This window comes from Schistocerca piceifrons, chromosome 8 (assembly GCF_021461385.2).
Source record: "Schistocerca piceifrons isolate TAMUIC-IGC-003096 chromosome 8, iqSchPice1.1, whole genome shotgun sequence".
In the NCBI taxonomy this organism is placed as follows: domain Eukaryota; kingdom Metazoa; phylum Arthropoda; class Insecta; order Orthoptera; family Acrididae; genus Schistocerca; species Schistocerca piceifrons.
The window spans coordinates 109,143,586-109,169,855 of NC_060145.1; the positions used below are offsets into that span (position 1 = coordinate 109,143,586).

Sequence of the window (26,270 nt, forward strand, 5' to 3'; positions counted from 1 at the left end):
AGGTAGTGTGGACACTTTTTTCAATAAATAACAGAAGAAGATGAGTCTTAAGTACAAAGGTCAACATAATTCTGTGTGGGGACATTAACATCAACACTAATATCATAAATGAATCCAGCAGCACCTTCATAAACATCCTTCAAAGTTTTGGCATGTCCCTATTGGCAAATAGTGCAACAAGGGTTACTATAATGACTGCATCAGTAATTGACCATGTGTCCACAAATACAGACAGGGGAAAATGTGATGTAGCTGTAAAAGATCTCTGACTATCAGACCATCTCTGTCAAATAACAACAGTAAAATCAAGCATCGAATCATTCCCTAAACTACAAGCCTACAGACAACATCTATCAGAAATCAAAATAAAAGATTTTTCAAAAGAACTAGAAAAACAAAGCTGGGATGAAGTGTATAAGGAAACGAAAGTGAATATGAAATTCTCTAAATTCTCCACATTGCTTAAATTGAACTTTGAAAAGGCATTTCCAAAAGTATGCATGTCTGTATCAACACCTCACAAAAACAGATGGATAACAGCAGGTATTAAGAAGTCCTCACAAACACTTAAACACCTCAGTTCCATGAAAAAGACTCGCAATGATCCAGAATTCTTAAATTTATATCATAGATACAAAAAGATCTATAGGAAGGTGCTGATTGATGCAGAAAAGTCATTTAATGACAAAATAATATATAATACAGAGAATAAAAGCAAAGCAGTCTGGGATGTTATAAAAAAGGAAACAGGGAGAGGCTAACAAACGCAGAATAACATACTGCTAAGGGAGGGGGATAGGGTAATAAATGATCCACAACACCTAGCAAACTATGTAAATGAGCATTTTTCAAGCCTTGCAGAGAAGTTACAGAAAAAATTCCCCCAAACAAATATAACACCTGTAAATAATGTTACACTAAATACAATGATGTTACTTCCAACCACAGAGAATGAAGTCAATAAAACCGTTCAAAAACTAAAAAATAAAATGTCTGTAGGTTTAGATGAAGTACCAATGTGTGTACTGAAACAATGCATAGGGATTATACAAGGCCCCTTAACAAATACAATAAATGAATCCTTCACATCAGGGACATTTCCAGAGCAGTTAAAACAGGCAAGAGTTGTGCCTTTGCTTAAGAAAGGTAATGCAGACGACACAGAAAATACCAGCCCATTTCCCTGCTGTCGGCATTCTCAAAAATAATAGAAGCAATTATGAAAGACAGATTAATGAATTAACTGAATAAACACAATCTTTTAAGCGAATCACAGTTTGGTTTCCGAAGTGGCAAAAATACAGAGTCAGCCATAGTAGAATTCACAAAAGTTGTACTTGATGCTCTTAAGAAAGATGAATGTGTCACAGGCATATTTTTGGATCTTTCTAAGGCATTTGATACAGTCAACCACAAGATTCTACTAAATAAATTAGAAGGATTAGGAATACGAGTGGTAGCTAATGACTGGTTTCAATCATACCTAGCAGATAGAGTACAAAGAGTAGAGATAACACATACTTCAAATGAATCTAAACATTTACTAAAACACTTATCAGAACCAAAATACATTAATATAGGGGTTCCAGAAGGTAGGCTGATGACATCAATATTATAGTCACTGAGAAAACAGGAGAACTCCTTGCTGAGAAAGCAAATGAAACTCTCAAGGAAGTTTATGATTTGTCAAGAAGCAATAAAGTGACATTGAACGTAAAGAAAACTAATGCCATGAATTTCAGTTTGAAGAGGAAAAATGACAAAGTTAAATTAAATGTAGATGGCACCTCTATAGACTGTGTAACAAATGCAAAATGAATATTGATTCTCAGTTGAAGTGGTGTGAACACACACAGGTACTTGCTAACAGAATGTCATCAGCATGTTATGCCTTTTAGAATCCTATGAGCAGTGAGTAACATGCAGTGTCTTTTAGTTACATATTATTCATATGTACACTCAATTCTTAACTATGGCATTCTTTTTTGGGGAACAAAGCACAAAATATGAACATAATTTTCAAACTCCAGAAAAGAGCCTTAAGAATAATAACCAAAAATACTAGTCAGGCTCATTGTAAAGATATGTTCAAAACACTGGGGATTTTAACTGCTCCATGTGAATACATTTACCAGTCAGTTGTACATGTCAAAAATAACGTTGGTAATTACTGCACAAACAGCTCATTCCATGATCATGCAACAAGAGAGAGATTCAACTTACATTTACCAAGAAAAAATAAACATAAAACTCAAAACAGCATTTTCTAACTAGGAACAAAACTGTACAATAAATTACCAAAAGAGATTAAAGAAACTGCAAAAATACACTTATTTACAAAGGCAGCGAAAAAGTACCTGTTATGCAATACATTTTATGCATTGAAGGAATACTTAGATAAAACGGAGTAGGGGTTTGATTAAAAAAATGCTATACAAATAAATAATAATAATTATTATTATTATAATAAAACATCCAACATTCCACATAACACCTTCACTTTATGTTTTTTCCTTCTTTTTCCTTTCTAGAAATATGTACCCATCCAAGCTATGCATAGCACAATACTAACACCTCTTCCTCTTCCTCTTCCTGAGCTCAACATCTCACTCATTATAGAGGGATGCTGACTCAGTTTTTGAGGATAGCAAATGAGAAGTTGCGCGGTAAAGAAAATGGCCCAGAGATCACGTTTTGTGTGTGTGTGTGTGTGTGTGTGTGTGTGTGTGTGTGTGTGTGTGTGTGTGTGTGTCTTGAGTGAAGTGTTGTGAAATAATGCACATATAGTGTGTGCAGTGACTGATAGTAAGAGATGAGTGAACAGTGTGGCATTACATTATTTAATAAGTTATTTGTAAAAAAAAAAAAAAGTATTGTATACCAGGAGTAAATCTAATGACTGTCTCTAACTAGAAGTCTGTAAAAATATGTGTATACAAATTAGCTTATTTTAAATTGGTCTAAACTTGTAAATACTTTGACATGCCCTATATCCTTTAACTACAACAACAACAACAACAACAACAACAAATTAAATTCCAACCCGGTAGTGCCAGTCCAATTGCATCATGATTCAGAAAGATTGGGCAAAAACTCACTATGAACTGCAGTTTTGAGTCTGTACATGAAGCACACTCAAGTAGTAAAAGTGATAGTACACTATTCACTAAAGCTAGGTACCTAGCCTGAGTCTTAGTCCAGTTCACAGTATTGGCTGATCACATGTCCTACACTGCCCACACTCTTTAAAGAGCAAATGAATTCTATCTTGACTGTAGGTAGTGCTAGTACTGGGTACACAAGAAAATTATTTAGTATCTGGGAAAATCAGTATGAAATCAAAAGAATATTTACATACCTACTATCATAATAGCAATTCTGATCTCAGGGAGGACTGACATCTGATGAACTTTGCTGACACCCTTCATTTTAACTGGCTTACTAGTATTCACTGCACTTGTGTTGAATGAAAAGAGACCTTCCTCTGCTCCCAACAGCAAAACCTGAAATTTTTGATGAGCATGATTTAATATTAGACACAATTTCAATAATTTTCAGTTACCATAACTTTCTACAGCTCACAACAATAAACTAGGTCTTACAAACTTTTTCAAATCACATTTCCTTCATGTTGTTCATAAATGTGTATAAGCACAAGGGTAGCCCAAGAAATAGTGATCTACTGCACGTTTGCTGGGCTCGAATGATATTGGGCTTCTATCCAAAAGCAAACGGTCTCCTCGACATCATGTGACAGGGTTATGCAAGTTCACAGTCAAAACAAGTTGTTACTGTGCATTCTGGGACTGTTACGAACTGTATTAGACCAAGTTCATCCATTTGTGGGGATGTCAGACATGCTATTCGATTTTGGACTGCTCAGAAACTGAAATCTGCAGAAATATACCATCAACTAAAGGAAGTTTGTGGTGATACAAAAATTACAAAAGAAATGTGAAATTGTCAACAATGGAGTAATAACTATGCATCGCGAAACTCAACTGATGTCCGTCACTCAACCCAGATTTTTGAAGAACTGAATGAAGAATATGATCGTGTAAGACATCTTTTCTTGAAAAGATGTTTGTAGACAGGGAATGTTTTGGAAGTGATGCTGAGGTGAGGAATGCAGTGAACAACATATTTAATGGGATGGTGACAGCCAACTATAATACAGGAATCATAAAGCTTATGAAGAGATTTGACATATGCTTAATGGAGGTCATTAAGCAGGTAATAAAAACAAGATAATTTTTTTTAACAGGCATGTTTCTTGTTGTAACATACATCCTGAATTTACAGAAGCCAAGCAGTCATTACTTCTCAAATTATTTATATACTTAACTGCCTCTTGTGCACTGATTTTCTAAACATGTCCTGGTTAATTATATAGCATACAATACAGTGATAGGACTATAAAATGATGTAAGTTATTTTTCAAATTTGCAAAGAATACAATTTCATATCTTGTATTACGTTATACTCAAATCCAAACTTGTTAACTTTGTTTGGTATGTGCATTATCAGCTAGCTAACTTAATAAGTTTGTTAATTCCCCATATAAAATACATATGAAGGTAATACCAAAAGTAATGAACAACCCATTGTTATGAATATCATCATTATCATTTTTCTTTTTTAACAGTACCATGTAAAGTCGTGGACAAAATGAGCGAGTTGTGGACAAAATGAGCGAGATCCCTCACCTTTTCGTTACGCTGATCTGCACAGCTTTAAAGTCTGCTACACAGAATAACAGGCAAGGCGACGAAGTGCTGCCAACATACTATGCACAGGTGTGAAATTTAAAAACTATCCAAACTTTGTCAGACTGTGTTCAATCATGTGTAAGACTATATTAATGCTGATTAGTTTGTTAAACACAACACGTAAATATAAGATATAAATGAAAGAAGAAATGCTAATTAGTATGAACTGTACTAATAAAAATGAATTTCAGCTTATCGAGATAACATAACTGTTATATTAAGACAAGGTACCCCAGATTGTTACGAATTGGCAAAATATTATGCGCATTCGGCCGCGAAACTGTCTGTGTCAACATTCAGACCTGTCGTACTGGATTACCGTTGCTGACGTACAAAGAAAGTGTGCAAATTTAGCAATGCGTGAAGATTCATAATGAAATTCAGTAAAAAAACATTCACTGCCACATTTAATTCAATTATTGACAGGAGCGGAGAAAGTACGCAAGGGAGTCATATTGACATCCACAGGGCGCCAGTACAGAATAAAAGTAGCAATAAAACGTATTGGGGGTCCTAGAATTTCATAAAATTTGTTTTACTGATAGTCTATCTGCCTCCATCGAGATTAGATCCGAAAACAAACCAGACCTCCCTTGCAGTAGCAAACACCTTATACTACACTAGCAGACAACCCAGGCAAACAGCCCTCTATTATTACCCCAGACATGAATAAGACAGCAATTTTGCAATGAAAATGGCAAAATGATCTGCAGTTTGTTGCATAGAGCTTTCTGGACTCAAAAACATGAATTTTCTACCTTTATGTCAACACTTAAGTGACGATCGAAATAACAAAATACTGTTATTAGCGAGTAAATTTAGTAGGATAATTCTGCATCACCCCAGGAAATAAATGACGACATAGCTGCCAAATGTATTCTACAACGTTTCGAGTTCTCCATTAGAATCGCCAGAGCCAGAAAACGTTCATTAGCCAAAGTGTATCTTAAGCTAGCTAGCAATGGGAATGCTCACACTTCTAAAACGCTGTGGCATTAATACTGGGATCTGAATTACCATATGTATAGGCAAATTGGTTTTATTTGCATTCCTGTAAACGTGATTTGGATTGAAAGCATAGCTACGAGTAATATGCTGATGTATCGACTGCAAATAGAACATCTCGAATAAAAGGGAGGGGAAATTATTTATGCAGCCCTCATCTTCAGTAACTGTCGTAGCTATTTTCGTGGTTAGGATTTTTGTCACTTAAATCGGTAAAAATGGAACCCTACTAGTCTCACTTTTTTGGCCGTCTTTCTGTCTACCCAACTCTTAAGACCCGTTTACCTCGAGTACGGGTAGACATAATAAGCGGAAATGTATCGCACTTCCTGTGTTATACGGTCCCTTGGCGGTGTAAAAAAGTGAGCTTCTATGTCAACGCAATCTAAAGGTATGGCCATTTATGTAAAGAAAATTTTCACGAAAGGTCAAAGAATGGCTCTAAGAACTATGTGACCAAACTGCTTAGATAGTCAGTCCCCTAGACCTAGAACTACTGAAACCAGCTAACGTAACACATATCAATACCCGGGGAAGGATTCGAACTGACGGCACAAGCAGCCGCGCGGTCAGCGATATGATACCATTGAAAGCATGGCTAACCTGCGACAGCAAGCTGTTAATATCACCTGGTGTTGCTAAAAAGTTATTCACTTCTGGTGAATGATTTTCTGCGCAGTTCATTAAAGACAGAATAACTGAAATATATTTGATGTTACGGAAGAGGAAGGACGCCTAATTCATTTCCCATTGTCTTTATTTATGATGTTAGATTCGCAATCTGAGCATACATACTACCCATAACAACACTTTAGCACCAAGTCATAGTCACAGGTATGCGAATACAGCACATTGGGTTATAACTGAGGCATTTCGTTTCCCACAAAGTGGTGGCAAGTGATGCTGTGGCGTCTTCGAAGCACGAGCTTCGCCAGCACTAACTATCTTAGCACATCAGCTGAGCGAATGTTTTCTTCCTGCTGCTAGTGTAATGGACGATGGGAATACTGTAGAATATGCCTGACAACTACGTGACCATCAATTTACGCTCTTGAGTGGTTCATAATTTTGTTTGTAAATCCACTTGATATGTTATGTCCTTTAAATTACATTTGCTACACGATTCGCTCTGAAGATGTAGGAAATGTATGTTATTTGGTTCAGGAAGCACGTTCCAAAAGAAATTGCAGCTTACGTTGACATTTATGTTGCGAATTAGTCGTATTATCCATCACGTGGACAACGAGGATGCTCTGTTTTGCTACAGTTGTTTCACAGCTTAGTGGTATTGTGTGTTGGTGGCGTTGCCAGTTTACATACTGTGTATGTAACACAAAATAAAAGCGTTGGGTGCCTACAGTGACCAATGTACTTGAAAAACGTTTGTTGCCATCGTAATTTATGTAACTTGCTCTCCGACTTCCAATCTGACAGTTTGTGGAAAAATGTTTTACCTTGCTAGTCCTTGTTTCAAACACTGTCTGACTGAGAAAACGTATGCATGAAGGAGTCAGTGAAAGCAATTATTCGCTATTATAGCAAACTTTTGAATCCACTGGACACTTGAATTCTCTGTATTGATTCTGAGAGTTCTGTTATTCCTCTTGTTATTTACTGTCTCAATGCCATCCGTGATAATAAAATTGAAGGCAGTGGGTTTAGGTTCTTTATCTTTAATATTCTGCACTGCTACATAAATTTTTAAGGTTACATTCTTTACGTAAAACAGAGTATCGGTTTCAGTCCTAGGATCGACGATAAACTTACGAAACACAATTACAGAATAGTGGCATATAGATTATGGCTCCTCACCATCAACAGTAGTTGTTACCCATAGTTTTGTATTTGCTATTTGACCGTCGTCACCCTTTAGAGACCAACGTTATCTTTCCATAATGACTTGCTTCTTAATATGTCCTGTAGTTACAGATTTGTTGAAAATATTAACCGTTAAATACGCTATTCTACAAAATGGCTCTAAGCACTATGGGACTTAACATCTGAGGTCATCAATTCCCTAAACTTAGAACTACTTAAACTTAACTAACCTAAGGACATCACACACAGTCATGCCCGAGGCAGGATTAGTACCTGCGACCGTAGCAGCTGCGCGGTTCCGGACTGAAGTATTCCACAAATTAAAAACTTCCAGTTATACTTTACATCTTGAAACTTATTGCCATTCACTTTCAGTGAAGAAAAGATACACAATAATAAAATGAAATTATAGATTATAATCTCAAAGCGTGCTGTGAATGGTTAAAATGAAATGAACTAAAAATCATCTCCTTGTCTAAAACACATTACTGTTCCAGAGCAGTTCGGCACCTCTCAAAATTTTTTACACCTCTGATGTTTAGCCACATGAGGACAAATAGTGGGTCTCATGAAGCAGCACTGTTTAGTCGTCACAAAATAAAGCCCCAAAAATCAGTAAATAAAACTATTCTTCTACTGTTGCTCTGAATTGCATATACCAACAGCCTTCGGCTGCGATGACAACTCGAAGTCTATTGGGTATTTGATTTTTCTCTTCTTTTTTGGGCCTCCTTACCTCCCCTTCTAGCCCAACCTTCGCTCTCCAATTACGCCTTCATCGGTGAGCTTCTCCTCAATATTTTTCATTTGTGCTGAATTGATTTTTACCCTTCTTGCATACACACGTGTGTCATGTATTTTTTACAGACTGCTTGAATATATAACACGAATATTTCTTCTATTAGCAAATTAAATATTGCATATCTTGTTGTGAATTAATTTGTTTGTCCAGAGTCCACTTACTGCGTTTCATTAAAATTATATAAAATATACATCTGTAAAAAAATAAATAACTTGAAACATCTGTTGCAGCTGATTCGTTAAGGGCTGGGGAAAAAAAAAAAAAAAAAAAAAAAAAATCTCTGCTGATGCTGCTTAGTATCGCATATAGCCTCCTTCGGATTCTACAATGGCTCGAAGTCTGTTGGACATTGAGCTCACAACTCTAGCCACATAACTAGGAGATTCAAGTAACTCATTCCAAGCATCATGAATCACATCAGAAAGCTGCCGGCGAGTCGACGGTGACTGTCCCTTTTCCTGTATTACTCTGACAATTTTTGCCCAAATATTCTCAATGAGATTCATGTCGGCTCCTTTAGGTGGCCATTCCATTACAGTAATATTACTATGGTCATCGAACCACCTCTTAACCACACGTGCCATATGAACAGATGAGCGATCTTGTTGGAACATGATCTGATCATCACCAAACTTTGCGGTCACAGAAGGCAACATCATGTTCTCCAGAACTGATATGTAACTGCGCGCATCAAGCCTTCCTTCCACTTCCCACAGGAGCCCACACCCGTCTGACGATATCCATAACCATACCGTTACCGACTCCCTGACACTCCTTCGGCAACTGTAAATATATTTTGGACTATACCTAGCACCTTTTGCCCGGTAGACAAATACTTTTCCGGTTAATGCCGTTGAGAAAATTTTTTTGTCCGTGAAAATCACTCGCCTGCAAAACTGGAGAGGTTTGTGGACATTTTCAGCAGCAAAAGCAAGGCAGGCTTCTCTGTAGGAAACAGTCAATGTCTCTTTCACAGCAGCGCTTCTTGCTCTCAGTCCACCTTCCCTTAAGCGACGGTCTTATTGCTAACATCGAGACCCAACGTCTGCTGAATTTGTCGTGCGTTGACAAATGGGTGGTTCTCACTGAAACGGCGTATCTGCCGATCCTGAGCTGCTGCTGTTTTGAGGTGGCGGCCATGAGGCCTTCCATTCAGGTTACCACCACCTTCCTTTCGTCTAATCCACCTGGTTACTGTCAACTTGTGAAGATCCATAGTTCTTGCTATATAGCCATTTGAAAATCCCTCTGCAAGGAATGCTATTATAGCGCCCTCGTCTGCCTCAGCCAGATGGGCCATTTAGCGTTGACTGAATGATTCGTCGCGGTTAATATCTGCTGCGAAAACAGCACTAGTAGGAAACGGACTGCCTCCTCCACAACTGCAGCCACAACGCAATGGCCAAGTACGTGTAAAAGGATCGATGGCATAAAACAGAGATTGCAAGCCCATACCCGATTCAATACTTAGAATCTGTAATTTTTCTCAGAAGGGATGGGTCCACTCCTGTCATGTCTTATCCTGATAAATATTACATGAAATGAAATGTATATGTTTTGCACATATGGCAGGCCTAACATAAGAAACATTTCTGAAATATCTGAGGCAACCTAAAGAACACTCTGTGAATTTTAGCTGTAGAAGGTTGCCTTACAAAAAGGAATATGTGTTTATCCTCGCTCGCCGTGTTTCCAAGTGACGCAGTTTACTCTTGAGGCATACATAGTTCTCGCCGGGCATAAGAAGCGACTCGAGTAACAAGGGGAACTCGCCAGGTGCCACACGCTCACTTTGCTCAGTGAACGAGAGGACAAAATAAGCGAACACGTGTTTCGGGTTATCTGCAGACACACTACCGTTTTGAGAAAACGGTCAATGTTATCAATGGGCTGTTGCTGTAGTGTAGAAGGCGCCCGAGAATGCAATTGAAGTGGTGGCTCAGTGGCTACCGTCGTTCCTTCGTAACTTTGATTCTCAAGTTCGAGACCATATTGGTTTTTATTATTACTATTATTTCTATTTTTCTTGGACCTTAGGTCTGGTTAAAAATGGAAAGTGATGCGGACCTTCATCAAGCGTGACTTCCTTTTAACTGTATGGTATATGTTACATTGTATTTAATATAATGGAAGGAAACATTCCACGTGGGAAAAATTATATATAAATACAAAGATGAGGTGACTTACCGAACAAAAACGCTGGCAGGTCTATCGACCTGCCAGCGTTTACATTGTATTTAGGAACTTTTGGGTTATTGAACACGTATCAATAATTACGAATTTCTGCAGTTGTATATATACGTTTGGATGTAGCTGTATTGCATTGATGTACTGGTGGATATTGTGTAGTATGACTCCTGTAGTTGATAGTATAATCGGTATAACGTCAACTTTATCCTGATGCCACATGTCCTTGACTTCCTCAGCCAGTTGGATGTATTTTTCAATTTTTTCGCCTGTTTTCTTCTGTATATTTGTTGTATTGGGTATGGATATTTCGATTAGTTGTGTTAATTTCTTCTTTTTATTGGTGAGTATGATGTCAGGTTTGTTATGTGGTGGTGTTTTATCTGTTATAATGGTTCTGTTCCAGTATAATTTGTATTCATCATTCTCCAGTACATTTTGTGGTGCATACTTGTATGTGGGAACGTGTTGTTTTATTAGTTTATGTTTTATGGCAAGTTGTTGATGTATTATTTTTGCTACATTGTCATGTCTTCTGGGGTATTCTGTATTTGCTAGTATTGTACATCCACTTGTGATGTGATCTACTGTTTCTATTTGTTGTTTGCAAAGGCTGCATTTATCTGTTGTTGTATTGGGATCTTTAATAATATGCTTGCTGTAATATCTGGTGTTTATTGTTTGATCCTGTATTGCAATCATGAATCCTTCCGTCTCACTGTATATATTGCCTTTTCTTAGCCATGTGTTGGATGCGTCTTGATCGATGTGTGGCTGTGTTAGATGATATGGGTGCTTGCCATGTAGTGTTTTCTTTTTCCAATTTACTTTCTTCGTATCTGTTGATGTTATGTGATCTAAAGGGTTGTATAAGTGGTTATGAAATTGCAGTGGTGTAGCCGATGTATTTATATGAGCGATTGCTTTGTGTATTTTGCTAGTTTCTGCTCGTTCTAGAAAGAATTTTCTGAAATTGTCTACCTGTCCATAATGTAGGTTTTTTATGTCGATGAATCCCCTTCCTCCTTCCTTTCTGCTTAATGTGAATCTTTCTGTTGCTGAATGTATGTGATGTATTCTATATTTGTGGCATTGTGAGCGTGTAAGTGTATTGAGTGCTTCTAGGTCTGTGTTACTCCATTTCACTACTCCAAATGAGTAGGTCAATATTGGTATAGCATAAGTATTTATAGCTTTTGTCTTGTTTCTTGCTGTCAATTCTGTTTTCAGTATTTTTGTTAGTATTTGTCTATATTTTTTTTTTAGTTCTTCTTTAATATTTGTATTATCTATTCCTATTTTTTGTCTGTATCCTAGATATTTATAGGCATCTGTTTTTTCCATCGCGTCTATGGAGTCACTGTGGTTATTCAATATGTAATCTTCTTGTTTAGTGTGTTTTCCCTTGATTATGCTATTTTTCTTACATTTGTCTGTTCCAAAAGCCATATTTATATCATTGCTGAATACTTCTGTTATTAATAGTAATTGGTTGAGTTGCTGATTGGTTGCTGCCAGTAGTTTTAGATCATCCATGTATAGCAAATGTGTGATTTTGAGTGGGTATGTTCCAGTAATATTATATCCATAATTTGTATTATTTAGCATGTTGGATAGTGGGATCAGAGCAAGACAGAACCAGAAAGCACTTAATGAGTCTCCTTGGTATATTCCACGCTTAATCTGTATTGGCTGTGATGTGATATTATCTGAATTTGTTTGGATATTAAGTGTGGTTTTCCAGTTTTTCATTACTATGTTTAGGAACTGTATCAATTTAGGATCTACTTTGTATATTTCCAATATCTGTAGTAACCATGAGTGGGGTACACTATCAAAAGCTTTTTGGTAATTAATGTATGCGTAGTGTAGCAACCTTTGTTTAGTTTTAGCTTGATATGTCACCTCTGCATCTATTATCAGTTGCTCTTTACATCCTTGTGCTCCTTTGCAGCAGCCTTTTTGTTCTTCATTTATAATTTTGTTCTGTGTTGTATGTGTCATTAATTTCTGTGTAATGACTGAAGTTAATACGCTCCTGGAAATGGAAAAAAGAACACATTGACACCGGTGTGTCAGACCCACCATACTTGCTCCAGACACTGCGAGAGGGCTGTACAAGCAATGATCACACGCACGGCACAGCGGACACACCAGGAACCGCGGTGTTGGCCGTCGAATGGCGCTAGCTGCGCAGCATTTGTGCACCGCCGCCGTCAGTGTCAGCCAGTTTGCCGTGGCATACGGAGCTCCATCGCAGTCTTTAACACTGGTAGCATGCCGCGACAGCGTGGACGTGAACCGTATGTGCAGTTGACGGACTTTGAGCGAGGGCATATAGTGGGCATGCGGGAGGCCGGGTGAACGTACCGCCGAATTGCTCAACACGTGGGGCGTGAGGTCTCCACAGTACATCGATGTTGTCGCCAGTGGTCGGCGGAAGGTGCACGTGCCCGTCGACCTGGGACCGGACCGCAGCGACGCACAGATGCACGCCAAGACCGTAGGATCCTACGCAGTGCCGTAGGGGACCGCACCGCCACTTCCCAGCAAATTAGGGACACTGTTGCTCCTGGGGTATCGGCGAGGACCATTCGCAACCGTCTCCATGAAGCTGGGGTACGGTCCCGCACACCGTTAGGCCGTCTTCCGCTCACACCCCAACATCGTGCAGCCCGCCTCCAGTGGTGTCGCGACAGGCGTGAATGGAGGGACGAATGGAGACGTGTCGTCTTCAGCGATGAGAGTCGCTTCTGCCTTTGTGCCAATGATGGTCGTATGCGTGTTTGGCGCCGTACAGGTGAGCGCCACAATCAGGACTGCATACGACCGAGGCACACAGGGCCAACACCCGGCATCATGGTGTGGGGAGCGATCTCCTACACTGGCCGTACACCACTGGTGATCATCGGGGGGACACTGAATAGTGCACGGTACATCCAAACCGTCATCGAACCCATCGTTCTACCATTCCTAGACCGGCAAGGGAACTTGCTGTTCCAACAGGACAATGCACGTCCGCATGTATCCCGTGCCACCCAACGTGCTCTAGAAGGTGTAAGTCAACTACCCTGGCCAGCAAGATCTCCGGATCTGTCCCCCATTGGGCATGTTTGGGACTCGATGAAGCGTCGTCTCACGCGGTCTGCACGTCCAGCACGGACACTGGTCCAACTGAGGCGCAAGGTGGAAATGGCATGGCAAGCCGTTCCACAGGACTACATCCAGCATCTCTACGATCATCTCCATGGGAGAATAGCAGCCTGCATTGCTGCGAAAGGTGGATATACACTGTACTAGTGCCGACATTGTGCATGCTCTGTTGCCTGTGTCTATGTGCCTGTGGTTGTGTCAGTGTGATCATGTGATGTATCTGACCCCAGGAATGTGTCAATAAAGTTTCCCCTTCCTGGGACAATGAATTCACGGTGTTCTTATTTCAATTTCCAGGAGTGTATTTTGTAGATTGTTGGTAGGCATGTTATGGGGCGATATTTAGCTGGGTTTGCTGTGTCTGCTTGATCTTTAGGTTTCAGATAAGTTATTCCTTGCGTAAGTGTATCAGGGACTGTGTATGGGTCTGCAATGTAATTGTTAAATAATTTAGTTAGATGTGAATGTGTTGAGGTGAACTTCTTTAGCCAGAAATTTGCTATTTTATCATTTCCAGGGGCTTTCCAATTGTGAGTAGAATTAATTGCTCGGGTGACTTCATGTTGCACAATTATCACTTCAGGCATTTGTGGTATCATCTTGTATGAGTCTGTTTCTGCTTGTATCCACCGTGCATGCCTGTTATGTTGTACCGGGTTTGACCATATGTTGCTCCAGAAGTGTTCCACGTCTGTTATGTTTGGTCGATTGTCTATTTTAATGTGTGTGTTATCTACTGTTTGGTAAAATCTCTTTTGGTTTGTGTTGAATGTTTGGTTTTGTTTCCTTCTATTTTCACTTTTTTTGTACCTTCTAAGTCATTTTGCCAATGTTTGTAATTTCTGCTTCTTTTCATCTAATTGCTCTATCGCTTCTTGTTGTGAGATTTTAGCTAAACTTTTTCGTTTTTTGTCTGATATTTCATTTCTTATAAATTGTGTTAGCTGTCCGATGTCTTTCCTCAGTTTTTCTATTCCGATCTGTAGCCTGTGTTGCCACGCTGGTTTTGTGGGTTTCTTCTGTGTGTTGGTTGGTTCTGATCTCTGCCTAGTGTGTATATTTAGTGTAGTGAGTGCTCCTACATAAACCAGTAGTTGTAACTCTTCCATAGTTGTATTTTCATTTATTTTGTTGTGTATGATTGTGTTGATAGTTGTTATTGTTGTTTCGACTTGTGGGTTATTTGGTGGTCTATGCAAGAATGGTCTAATGTCTGTATTTGTGTCTTTGTGTTCTATATATGTCAGCTGAAATTTCTCTTCTATATCTAACATGTGTGTCACTTCGTGTTCTATTTGTGCTTGTTCTGGTGGCTGTCTTAAGATTTCCTTTTTCTCTGATTGTTTAATTGACGCGTTTTGTTCTTTGTTTGTTTTCTCTGGGATGTTTGAGTCCATTACTGTATTTTATTCTTCTTATTGCACATAATTTTGTTCCAGTATTTGTTGTACTTGTTGTTTGATGTTTTCTAATTCTGACTGGGGTATCCTGTTATTTATTTATTTTTTTTTTTTACTACTACTATTATTATTATTATTTCCTCCCCGTCTACCAGAATTATCTACAAATGTTTTTTTTCCAATTTATGTTGAAATAATGTTACTCATCAGTTAACTTTCTGTGTAATTAGTGAATTAAAAAGAAAATAAACGAATGAGAAAATAATGTGAAATATTTTTGAACCTCCTTACAACCTGTAAGGTTGCAAGGACATTCTCGAGTTTCGAACTCGCAGCGCAAAGTTCTGAAGTCGCGAAGGTAGCCGCTGAGCCACCACTTCAATTGAATCCTTACATGCTAAAAGGTACACTATAGCAACAGCGCATTGTAAACTTTGACTGTAGTTTTCTCAGAAACGGTCGAGTGTATGCAGATAAGCAGAGACATGTGTTTGCTCATTGTGTCCCCTCTTTCACTGAGTGAAGTTATGGTAAGACACTTGGCGGGTCCCCTCGTAACTGGCGTGCGTTGCAATTCAGTAGACAGAATGCATCCACTTTCCTTGATTACCTACTGACATGTTTGGAAACTTTCGTTCTTGTAGTGGCAGTTTGCATTATGAGAGCCGGTTTTCCTGATAACGATCTACTAATGGACTTTGCTCCTCATTTACGTTACTGTGTAGTAGACCTACTGCAATGACTAGAACCAGAAATGTTTGTTTATTTGGATAGTCTGCTTCTTAGTTGCAATATTTCGCTATAATATTTTCCTTTGTTTCAAAACAGCAGCTTTAGATGACCACTTCAACTTGGTAACATCAGTAACAATTTAATGCTTTGAAACAGTTACGTGTAGTGTACGAGGAGTCTACTCTGTTGAACGAGGAATACATTAAACACGAAAGCTGTGTCCAGTAACAATAATTAACTTCCGGTAACATGACAAAACACACGTCGAAATACTGTCAGTTCATCTCAGTACCCAGTAAAACTTAAACTGGAATGATCGCAAACATATGTTTGTGGGGAAGGCAAACAAAAGACTGCGTTTTATTGGCTGCACACTAAAAATACGCAACAGGTTTACTGAAACACTGCCTACACTACATTTGTCCGTCCACTGCTATAGTATTCCTGTGCAATATGTGGTCCTTGACAAGCGTGATTGACGGTGCTCGCCAAAAACGTCCAAGGAACGGTAGCACGATTTGTAATGTCATGAAATAGGGGAGAGAGGGTCCCAGATTTAATAAGTGAGTTGGGGTGACATTCATGAGAACAAAAGCGTTTTTTGTTGCTGCGAGATCTTTTCCGAAATTTCAATCACCAACATCTGTTCTGAATGCCAAAACATTACTTCCTCAGGAACTAGCACAGGAAGAAATGACCACAGTAATAATGTAATTCAGGGCTTGTAAGAAAAGATTTAAGTGGTCCTTTTTCCCGCACGCTGTTAAAGAGTGGGACGGTAGAGAAATAGTCCGAAGGTGGTTCGATGAACCCTCTGACAGGCACGTAAGTCTTGATTGCAAAGAAATCCTGTATATGTAGTCATCTAGATGTAACAACGAAATTATGTTGCAACTGCGACATGCGAGTTACATTTGATTTGAACATCGAAGTTGTTTGCTGTTTATTTATTTTTTGTTCATTATTTTCAGCCATAGACAAACACCTAGGTGCGTTAAATTGATGCTGAAATAAAGTGTCACATATGGACCAATAACAATAAATTCTTAACTACTTGTTATGGTACTTCAGCATCTGACAGCGTCTTCAGAACTGGATATCGCATACAACGTTCCTAGGGCGTTTATAAATGGATATTGCAGACGACTTCCAACAAAATTTGAGTGTATTTTCTTAAAAGTTCCGTGATAAAACGATCTGAGTTGCTGGCGAATACAGTTCATCCTCACTAGACAGTATATATTCGCCGGGTGCGATGGCTGAGCGGTTCTAGGCGCTTCAGTCACGAACCGCTCGGTTGCTTCAGTCGCAGGTTGGAATCCTTCCTCGGGCATGTATGTGTGTTAGGTTAGGTAGGTTTAAGTAGCTCTAGGTCTAGGGGACTCACGACCTAAGCAGTTTGGTCGCTTAGTTCTTAGAGCCATTCTTTGACCTTTCGCGTAAATTTTCTTTACATAAACGTCCATATCTTTAGATTGCGTTGACATAGAAGCTCACGTTTTTTCACTACCAAGGGACCGTATACCGCAGGAAATGCGATACATTTTCTATTATGTCTACCCGTACTCGAGGTAAACGGGTTTTAGGGGTTGGGTAGACAGATAGACGGTCAAGAAAGCGAGACTAGTAGGGTTCCATTTTTACCGATTTAGGTGATGAAATACTAACCACGAAAATAGCTACGACAGTTACTGAAGATAAGGGCCGCATAAATAATTCCCCCTACTCTTTATTCGAAATGTTCTAGTTGCCGGCGATACATCAGCATATTACTCGTAGCTACGCTTTCGATCCAAATCACGTTTACAGGAATGCAAATAAAATCCATTTGCCTATACACGTGGTAATTCAGATTCCAGTATTAATGCCACCGTGTTTTAGAAGGGCGAGCATTCACACTGCTAGCTAGAAATACTTCAGATAATGAACATTTTCTGGCTCTGGTGAGTCTAATGGAGAATTTGAAACATTGTATAATACGTTTACTCGCTAATAACACGATTTTGATACTGCCATTTTCATTGTGAAATTGCCGGCTTATTCGTGTCTGGGGTAATAATAGAGGACTGTTTGCCTGGGTTGTCTGCTAGTGTAGTGAAAGGTATTTGCTACTGCAAGGGAGGTCTGGTTTGTTTTCGGTTCTAATCTCGATGGAGGCAGATAGACTATCAGTAAAGCAATTTCAAGAAATTTATTGCTACCTTTATTCTGTACTGGCGCCCTGTGGATCGCCTACTTTTTCCGCTTCTACTGTACACCGATAGAAATCTATCGGCAAGCTTTGTGAAGCGTATGGCGACAACATAATCACTGAAGGTGGAGTGCATCAATGGGTCATAAAATTTAAAAATGGCTGAACTAACGTTCACGACGAAGAGCGAAGGGGAAGATCCAGCATAGTGACTGCCGAACTTGTCGAAAAAGTCGATGCCGCAGTCTGTGAAAACCGTAATTTCACAATAACGGAACACACTATGAGTTTTCCACAAATTTCACGAAGTTTGTTGCACGAAATCATTACTGAAAAGCTTAGTTACCGCAAGTTTTGTGCAAGATGGATACCAAAAATCTTGACAGAGATTCACAAAAATCAGCGAATGGTTGCAGCATTAATGTTTTTGGACGCTTACGAGAAAGATGGTGACTCATTACTCGATCGCATCGTTACTGGTGACGAAACATGGGTTAAGCATGTGAACTGCGAGACAAAATTGCAGTCAATGCAGTGGGGGCACACAAATTCCCCCCAAAAACCCAAGAAATGCATACAGACAATGTTGGCAAGGAAGGTGATGGCGACTGTCTTTTGGGACAGAAAAGGTGTGATTTTTGTGTATTTCCTGGAAAGAGGCACTACAATAAAATCTCAAAGGTATTGCCAAACTCTGCACAACCTCAGAAGAGCAATACAAAACAAGTGCAGGGGAAAGTTGGGCTCAAAGATCTTGCTGATTCACGACAACGCCCGGGCCCACACGGCAAATGCCACTCGTGAAGTTCTCGAATCTTTTAAGTGTGAGTTGTTTCCTCTTCCGCCGTACAGTCCCGACCTGGCACCGAGCGACTTCCACTTATTCCCAGCAATGAAGAAGTGGTTGGCTATGCAGCCTTTTGATGACAACGCACAGCTTCAAGAAGAGGTAACCACGTGGTTGAAGGCGCAGGCAGCCGAATTTTACGACGATGGAATTCCCAAGCTCATCCATCGCTACGGTAAGTGCCTTAATTTAAATGGCAACTATGTAGAAAAGTAGTGTTGAAGTGTGGCTTTCATCTGTATATAATAAAAAAATTTCCAATACTTTATTTATTTTTAATTCCAAAACGTAATGTACTTTGTAGATAGCCCTCGTATTTTGCTAATTCGTAACGATCTGGGGTACTTTGTCTTACTAAAACAGTTATGTTATCGCGATAAGCTGAAATTCATTTTTATTAGTACAGTTCATGCTAATTAGTGTTTCTTCTTTCATTTATATCTTATATTTACGTATTGTGTTTAACACACTAATCAGCATTAATATAATCTTACATATGACTGAAAACAGTCTGACAAAGTTCGGATAGTTTTTCAGTTTTATGCCTGTGCATAGTATGTTGGCAGCACTTCATCGCCTTGCCCTGTTATTCTGTGTAGCAGACTTTAAAGCTGTGCGGATCAGCATAACGAAAAGGCGAGGGGTCTCGCTCGTTTTGTCCACGACTGTACATCATATTAATCCACATATTAAGGTCATTCAAAAAGAAATGAGCCAGAGTTTTTAAAATGAAAACTGCTGAAAGTATTATAAAGCCAATGCCTATGAAAGAATGGTGTGGTACCAATAAAACTCATCACTACACGGACGTATGCACACCCCGTGATACAGAGTGAGCTTGTGTATCTGTCAACTGTCCACTACACTCAGTAGTGCTGAAAACAGAAATGCAGGGTTCGAAAGAAGAGCAAAGGGGTGTAGTGCATTTCCTTACAGCATAAGTAGTGTGGGAAATGGAAATTCATTGAAACATGACAAGTGCACAGAGTACTGGATGTTTGTTGCAATTCTGACACTCAGTGTGACCTCTGGGGCAATATATGTCACTGCAACTTGCCAGGCTTCAATAATGAGGGCATTCACATGCTGGACAATGGTATGGTAATGTGATGTGGGTGTTCCAGGTCAAGCATCAATGGTCAACAACATCTGTCTTTGAAATCACATGTGCCATACTTCGTCTCTTGCAATGGACATATGGTGCTCTTCTCCTTTCCCTGCACTCTTTCTGCTGTCAGGAAATGCACTACACCCCTTTGATTTTCTTTTGAAGCCTCCATTTGTCTGTTTTTAGTACTACTGAGTACAGTGTAGTGGGTTGACACTTGCATGTGCTTGCTCGGCTGTCACAATGGTGCGAGCCCATGATCCTCCAGTGGCAAATTTGGGGTTTCGGGTCTCTCATTGGGACCACACTTTCTTTCATAGGCAACAGCACTGCATTACAATCCCTTTAGCGTTTTTCACTTTATGGCCTCAGAATCGTTCCTTTTTGAATGACCTTAATACCTTTCTGCAACTTATCAATATAATCTATTTCTTTGCACACATTTTCCCACTTTTCTGTAAGTTGGGAAACTCCCTCATGGTGGACATCCACTCTAGCTACCCAAAGACACTGACACCTATTTCTGCACGGCTTTCAGCTTCGCAGCTGTTGTTTCATAGGACAGCTTCTACAGTCTACTATAAAGCTGGCCAGCAGTTCCAGACACAGCAAGTAACCCTTGAGTTCCCAAATAGAGTGCCCCATCTGGTTATCTCCTGTACCACTGTGAGAGGCAATGAGCAAATCAGAGGCCAGCTGGAGCAGGCTGTCATTTGACCAAAGCTGAGGCAGACAGGCAACCAGCACATGCCGAGTTACCAGTTGATGGGCTCCAACCAAGTATCAATAAGTAAAAGAACTCGCGAATAGGGCAGCATTTTCTTCAAGAATACTACTTTGTTTAAAATTATAAAATATATCATGTTTAGAGAGTCAAGCAGGGTTGTTCCTAGCTCACTTGGTAAGAGCCAGGCTCCAAATCCTTAGAGGTTCCATCTGTAATCCCCCCCATCCCCCCACACACACAGTGATTAAAAAGTCTAACTGCTTCAAGAGACATCAATAATATGAAATGTTATCCACCAACTAGTCAACAGAAAGTAGTCAATGCTGGTCAAATTCATTTTATTACCACAGCTCCAGGCACTTCCATCAGCCACATCACTGAGTGCACGAACTGTATATGAGCATTCATTCAGTGTAGTGGTCAGCACAGTAAGGCCAAGGAAACACCCACCTTGTCCGACAGTGCCAGGCAGCAATTTAAGTCCAGCGCACTGGCCCTGTCGAGCGACAGCAGCCGGCTGCCCCGGTAGGACTGCGCGTGCCGTCCAGTCACGGCTGCCTCCATGGCTAGGACCCACCGCTGTTTCTCCTCGGGGCTCGGGATCAGAAGCAGCAGTGACACCGGCGGCCAGCAACCTCGCCGAGGATTTACTTCCACCTGAGGCCAGAGATAAGTACGTTGAGAGAGACGCAGTAAGAAAAAATCAAGAACTGTCTAGATTGCAATTTATTATCCTGGTAAGCTGTGAACTATAGATTTAGGCAGACTGCCATCATCAGATTCTGTTATGCTTACCAAGAAGAGAACTTGTGTCTGTATATGTGCGGATGGAGGTGTGTGTGTGTGTGTGTGTGTGTGTGTGTGTGTGTGTGTATACACACCTGTCCCTTTTTCCCCCTAAAGTAAGTCTTTCCGCTCCCAGGCTTGGAATGACTCCTTACCCTCTCCCTTACCAAACGAAAGTGTTGGTACGTTGATAGAGACAATAACAAACAAAAACACACACACACACACACACACACACACACAAAATTCAAGCTTTCGCAACCCACGGTTGCTTTATCAGGAAAGGGGGAAGGAGAGGGAAAGACGAAAGGATGTGGGTTTTAAGGGAGTGGGTAAGGAGTCATTCCGATCCCGGGAGCGGAAAGACTTACCTTGGGGGAAAAAAGGACAGGTACACACTTGGGGGCACACACACACACACACACACACACACACACACACACACACACACACACACACACATCCATCCGCACATATACAGACACAGGCAGATATATATATCCGATTTTCCGCACCCAACCGTTGAGCTTGTACTGCGTACCTTGGGCGCGTATTTGGGTTGAGAGAGTCGCCTATTCTGAGGTGCGCCACTCGCTATCTCTGTCAGAGCCTGTATTGCTTGATCCCCCAGAACTTGGCCTAGCCCTCCCACTCCCATTCCTACTTAACGATAGATCCAGACTTGAGTAGGATCATATCAGGAGATCCGTAAAATAAAGGTTAAAATTGTCTCCTACCTCAGGGTTGCGAGTAAATAAAGTGTTTACATTTCAGGGTCACATTTGTGAGATGTTACAAGAGCTACATTCAAATGCCTTGTGATGAGTATTTCTCTGCTGTGAGTGAATGAGGTGAACACTTCCAGTACAATTTGGCAACACTGCTGTACACCATGATTCGTGCATATCGTCCAGTCATGTGAGCATTATTGAATGGAGAAACCAGATACAATTTTGATTGTCATTTGACAAGGCTATATGCTCTTGTGCTGTGTTAGTTCACTTATTACTGGAACGACTGTTGGAACAGTTGGCAATGAATATATGCGACGTCAAGTATTGAAATTGAACAATTGTTACTCAGCAAGTGTGCGCGTTCACAAAAAGTCCCGCACCTCCAACAACGAACCTAATAACTTTTGTTACAGTTTTTTTAGATGTTATATGTGGTTCAAGAAGATGACAATGACTGCAGCAGTGACACAAGGGAATGACCTTTTATTTCCGGCATCGAGCGGGGCACCAAGATAAATCGTGGGCTCCAATGTGTGTTGCACCTCATGTTCGTCTACACTGAATGCTTGGATGCACGACAGAAACATCTCCATAAAGTTTGGTGTGCCTGCTATTTGGTGCGAACCCATAAGTCACACATCAGATTGCTATTTTTGTATGGTACCTCCCATGAAGATAGGAGTCGATACCAAGAGACAGAGGAATATTCTATATCCTGATACCTTATCTGTCATTTGCCCTGAGGCTCATGGTGAAGGATTGTCAGGTCCTGTTCCCCCACATGTACCACCATCAAGCAATGACAGTGACGATTCTGAACACACAAATACAGCATAAAATCTGCAATCATCCGCCAGTGACACAGACCTCTCTCTCTCTCTCTCTCTCTCTCTCTCTCTTTTTTTTTTACATCAACATTGACATCCGGAGAATCACACAAAACAACACAGTGTGAACTCGGTGATCTTATTACGGATTTAAATCTTCCAAATCATAAAGCGGAACTCTTGGTCTCACAACTGCAGCAGTATGTGTGTCTGTTTCGGGACTGCCAGAAAAAACGTGTGTGTCATTTAACTACTGAAGGCGACATTACATTCTGCAGTGACATTGACGGTTTGTTAGATCTAAACATTATACACAAACTACCTGAGGGGAGACTGTTTACAGATGCCTGAAAAACAAGTCTGCAGGCAGTACTGTTACACAAAACTAATGAAAAGCTGTCAATCCCTGTCACATATGCTGCCTTAGCTGAAGAAAGTAACTATGTTGAAATCCTTTGTAAGCTGTGTTAATTAAAATAAGCATGAATGGCTGGAGATTTCAAAGTCATTGCGATGCTGTTACATTTGCAAGTGGGTTTACACTAAGTATTGCTGTTGCTTGTGTGAGTGTGACAGTCAATAGCGCAAGAGAAACATGGCCTTCTTGAACAGCTCGTGTCTGCACCAAAAATATTTCCGAAGGGTCTCTAATAAATCCAAACAAAAGTGTTCTCACACCACTTGATCTTATGATGGGCGTTGCACAGGAATAAATCTGCACTTCAGTATTTGTGCAAGAAGTTTCAATGAATCGGCTGAGGATCTTAAAGGAGACATTTGTTGGTCCACAGGGATACAACAGCTGCTGGTGGACACACATTTTGTGAGTCCTCTGTAGCCCTGACCAGCTACACGCGTGACATTGTTTTCATAACGTTACAATATTCCTCTTGAGAAACAGAAGAAAAAGTTACAGGTACCTTGTAGACAAACTCGTTCACACTTATGTCATTGGCCGCAACAAGACCCTGAAGACGTACTTTCTTTACTCCCACCCCATGTTCCTGGAGAACTGTGTTGCTCTCAGTGATGAGTATGGTGAACTGTTTGTCCTGGACATTCCTCTACAGAACAGCAGTACAAATGATGGTCTACTACGGATATACTGGCTGATTTCTGCTACATACTACAGAAAGATCTCCAGATACCACACACAAGAGGAAGACAAAGAAACAGTGTGAATAAACCAGGTAAGCACAATCAATGTAAATATCCTACTAATTATGGTAGCAATATGTGTGAAATGTACAGTCCCACATTACTTGTAACCCTGCGCTAGGAGACAATTTTCATTGTGATATTCGAGTGCAGCACACAGAAATATATGAAGATGAGACAGTGTAACTAGTCTTGCTCTGGCCATGGGAACGCATGTTTCGGGTCTGTGTGGTTGTGTGTGTGAATGAGTACACTTTGATTAGGTAAAGAGCAAGAGCTCTAAAGCCAGCACGACTGCTGTTTCCTACGACTGTTTCTGTCATCCAAGGACTGGTATGCTATAGGTGAGTGATTGTATTTCCCTTGTTTTACGTATTTCTCCATCCAGAAATTTCAGTTATTGTTAAAAGTCTGCAATGGCAGATTATGCTTACGAAAAATGAACACAGACAATATCTCTTCGATAAAATTACTCGGTTTACAAGCTGCATCACTCAAAAATAAAACACTCCGGCTTTCAGTAGCTGTCTCCACTACTATCGTCGGGAGTTAAAATTACTGAGGGCAGCTCCTACCAGCTCCATCCCATTGTGGGGCCAAGTGACACCAGATGGCACGAGGGGTCAATGCCATGTTTTTTTGCTTCGGACACTGAGCAAAAGCAAAGACGTAGTCTCGACACTTGTAGGGATGCGCGATCGGGGCAATTTCAAATGCGGCACCAGCCCCTCATGCCATCTGACGTCACATGGTCCTGCGCGGGACAGAGCTGCTAGGAGCTGTCCAACTTGCACTTCACGCATGTGTCATTCACGCCCCCTCTGGAACACTGCCGTTACATCTATATAAGCAAAACACCAAGCCAGCAGCAGCAGCAGTTGCTGATTAACTCTTGATGACGATGGCAGAGACAGCTACCAAAAGCTCGAGTGTTTTATTCAAAGTGGCACGGCTTATAAAACGACAAGATTTTATTGAAGCATACCACACCATGAAAGACTCTGAGAACACAATATCTCTTACCTTCAGCAGGAATGGCACATCCAAATTTGAAAGTGACGCTGTTTCTGGAGAATGCACAGAGCGGACAATGCTCGTAATGCTATCATCAGAACACAATTCAAATTTGCTGTCAGGGCACGCACTGTCCGATAAAGGCTTGTTGTCATATATGAGAAGGGCGCTTCCCTCGAGAAGCAAGTACTTTTGCTTCCATTCTCCGTTACTGAAAAACAAAGTCAGCAAGGATAAATCGAAGGAAATAGTGTATCACAATCAATAGAAATTTAAAATATATATATATTTTTTTGCCCTACTGTGCCATTTGCTACATAGTACTCACACATAAATTTTCACAGCACCCTCCATACTTCCAGGTGTTGCTTTGTTCACGTCAGCATGTTCGGCTCTGTACAACTTTGAGCCCAGAGTTCCATTGGGTTGACGTGTTGTTTGAGGTTTGCCACACATTTTCGGTAGAAGCAAAGAACACTGTAAAGATCACCGAAGTCAAGTGAAAGAAAACATTATAATATGAAGAAGAAAGACCCTACTGGAAAATTAATTTACCTTCGGGTGTACAGTTATTTCACATTCTTGGCAATAGGAAACCTGCCGTCCCAAATGTATACTGTCAGTACACACATGGCACTTTGTTGCTCTAGTACACAGACTTGTCTCAATTCTGAAAGAGAAAATCAGATCAGGATACTAGTATACATCTACATCTTCTACATCTACTCTTCTTTTCGTCAAGCTTGTGAAAACATTTTCAACTTATGTAAACCAAAAATTACTTGCAGCTAAGAAAGTTGAATTATTGCCAAGGTTCAAATCAGACAGGAGAGAAATAAAAGATAGTGAACTGGGGGAAAAAAAGGAATTGCCAGCATTATAATATTTTGAAATAAGAATGCCAAGTCACTGAAAAGTTTCCAGAAAGAATTTTTTTACTCAGAAGCTGTTGCATAACATCACTTTGGTGATATTTGCTACCCATGTCTACTTAGCCCTAGAAAGATAACTG

The 26,270-nt window shown here is 40.2% G+C and overlaps 1 protein-coding gene across 1 annotated transcript in view; it reads right to left on the bottom strand.

Annotated features, from left to right (window-relative positions):
- LOC124711300 (citron rho-interacting kinase) overlaps positions 1–26,270 on the bottom strand; it is a 217,559-nt gene that overhangs the window by 47,523 nt on the left and 143,766 nt on the right. Inside the window, exons 24-28 of the mRNA XM_047241304.1 lie at positions 25,814–25,928; positions 25,587–25,735; positions 25,268–25,469; positions 21,190–21,396; positions 3,359–3,503 (exon numbers count right to left, since the gene is read on the bottom strand). Of these exons, the coding sequence (XP_047097260.1) occupies positions 3,359–3,503; positions 21,190–21,396; positions 25,268–25,469; positions 25,587–25,735; positions 25,814–25,928 (818 nt within the window). The remainder of the gene's footprint in view (positions 1–3,358; positions 3,504–21,189; positions 21,397–25,267; positions 25,470–25,586; positions 25,736–25,813; positions 25,929–26,270) is intronic.